Genomic DNA, 2648 nt, shown 5'->3' with positions numbered 1-2648 from the left:
ACAACAACCACCACCACCACCACCAACAACAACCACCACCACCACCATCATCATCAACGTGTTTATCAATTTCATCACTGCTGTTGCCGCAACTGCCACAACTGCTTCCGTTGCCACTGTCTTCATTATCAACATTTTACATTCGTTTTCGATGCTAGCATGGGTTAGATGATTTGAAAAACTTCAACAGAAGGAGGACCATGTCACAATCTTATATGTCATGGTTTTATCAGAAATGCTTAATTTTCTAACTGGTTAATTATAAGTGGCTAAAGAGTTAATACAAAGTGTTTAATCCAAACATAATCTGAAAGAGTAAGTTAATCTCCAAAGATGGGACAGGACATAGATATCAATAGTGTTTGATAAATAATATAATAAAATATTTGTTATGTACGACAGATGCAGTATTAGTTTAAAATAGCAACTTGCATATTATACTTAATGCAGATACAATGTTGAATACCTATGGTCTTAAAGATGTATGCGTATGTATACATTCTTTTGGTGTCCTAATAATTATATGATTATTACATGCTTTAACTCTGACCTCAGCAACACATTGCTCGGATCATCATCATCATCATCATCATTTAACTTTCACTTTCCATGCTGGCATGGGTTGGATGGTTTGACTAGATTCCACAAGCTGCAAGGTTGTATCGAACTCCAATGTCACCTTTGACGTGGTTTCTATGGCTGGATGTCCTTCCCAAGACCGACCACTTGACTGATTGACTGAACTGGGTGCTATTTATTTATTTATTTATTTATTTATTTTTTAAATTTTTTTTTGCACTATTAGCATAAATAAGGCTACCGTAGCTTACAAGACAGAATAAGGAAAAAGGAAAAAGCTCCCTCTACTGAGAGGGAAGTATGGTTATTCAGAATAAGGTATTCTTGTATTGCTTAATGCCACTGTGGTTAAAGCACTAGACTCACAATCATGAGGTAGCAAGTTTGATTGCTCGACTCAGCTGTATGCTGTATTCTTAAGCAAGACACTTTATTTCACTTTGCTCCAGTTCACTCAGCTGTAGAAATGAGTCATGACGTCACTAGTGCCAAGCTGTACCGGCCTTTGTCTTTCTCTTAGATAACATCAGTGGTGTGGAGAGAAGAGGCTGGTATGCATGGGCGACTGCTGGTCCTCCATAAACAACCTTGCCCTGACTTGTGCCTTGGAGGGGAACTTTCTAGGTGCAATCTCATGGTCATTCATGAACGAAGGGGGTTTTTACCCTTTACTGGACACAATCTTTATCTCATCATCATTTAATGTCCTTTTTTCCATGCTGGCATGGTTTGGATGGTCTGACAAGAAGAGATGAACCGGAGCGCTCCAACAGGTTCTATATCTGCTTTGGCATGGTTTCTACAGCAGGATGCTCTTCCTAATGCCAACCACTTAACAGAGTGAGCTGGGTGCTTTTTATGTGGCACCAGCACCACTGAAGTCACCAACTACTCACAATATAAGGCCCCCTCAACTGAGCAGGGTACAGGCTGGGGAAATAAGAAATTATGATAGAAGGGGAGGAGTAAGTGTCTTGTTAAAGAGGTGAATACATGTTTTGCCATGGTTTGCTCACCTGGAAAGTGAGAGAGAGAAAGAAAGAAATGGAAGGTCCAGGTACAACATGAATATGAAACAGAATAGGATAGAAGAGCAGAAAAGGTGGAAATGTAGATAAGTGCACTGAATGAAAATAGTGTGACAGATGATTAAGAAAAGGGAATGAGTTGGATGCAGAGGATATCAATTCAGTGTAAGGGTTAGTGATAGAAATTGGGTAAAATAGCAGACCGATGAAAGAGTGGGTGTCAGAAGAAGAGTTGTGGGGGAAGGCTAAGCAGAACCTCAATTCTGCTGAGATGGACAGAGTTTCTCAAGCACAGCAAAGTGGTTGATGTTAGGAAGGGCATCCAGTTGTAGAAACTCAGCCAAATCAGTCTGGAACCTGGCGACGCTCGCCAGCTTTGGTCAAATCAACCAACCCATGGCAGCATAGAAAACAGATGTCAAAGGATAATGATGATGGTGGTGATGATGGTGGTGATGATGATGATGACGATGACGGCGACAATATATTGCCAGTCCTCTTAGTGCCTCATCATTTCCTCTAAGAGGCTCAACGCCTTGAGGTCAATCTTTTCTATCTTCTCTCACATCTTCCTGGGTCTCCGTCTTCCACAGGTTCCTTCCATGTATAATGAATGGTACTTCTTTATAACAGTTCTTGATATATTTCTGTGCTTCTTTGATACTATACATCTATAAGAGACATTATCTCAAGGCAAAAATTACACTAAATTAGGCTTTCCCCAATGTATCTGCTTTAAGTATGATACACACATTGCTATTTAAATATAATGTGTTATATACTTACAGACAGTGATACAATGATGGTGCAGACGGTTGTGGCAGCCATTCATACATCGAACTAAACTTTCACCTTCCAGCATCTCCAACAGACAGATAGGACAGGTGTCTTCATCATCTTTGGAGCTGTTAGTTGAAAGGGAGACAGTAAAAGAGAGAAAGAGAGAACATACAGAAAATAGTGTTATCTTGCACAGTTATTAGTTATATGCATCTTCATCATTAATCTTGGAAATGTTAGTAAAAAGTCAGGTAGATAGAG

General features: G+C 39.7%; 1 protein-coding gene across 1 annotated transcript in view; it reads right to left on the bottom strand.

The window, feature by feature from the left end:
* LOC106881243 (mitogen-activated protein kinase kinase kinase 1) overlaps nucleotides 1-2648 on the bottom strand; it is a 152012-nt gene that overhangs the window by 43024 nt on the left and 106340 nt on the right. The window contains exon 7 of the mRNA XM_052969870.1: nucleotides 2394-2512. Within this exon, the coding sequence (XP_052825830.1) occupies nucleotides 2394-2512 (119 nt within the window). The remainder of the gene's footprint in view (nucleotides 1-2393; nucleotides 2513-2648) is intronic.

The sequence above is a fragment of the Octopus bimaculoides genome, chromosome 8 (genome assembly GCF_001194135.2).
Source record: "Octopus bimaculoides isolate UCB-OBI-ISO-001 chromosome 8, ASM119413v2, whole genome shotgun sequence".
NCBI classification, from domain to species: domain Eukaryota; kingdom Metazoa; phylum Mollusca; class Cephalopoda; order Octopoda; family Octopodidae; genus Octopus; species Octopus bimaculoides.
This window is presented reverse-complemented; position numbering and strand designations above follow the sequence as displayed.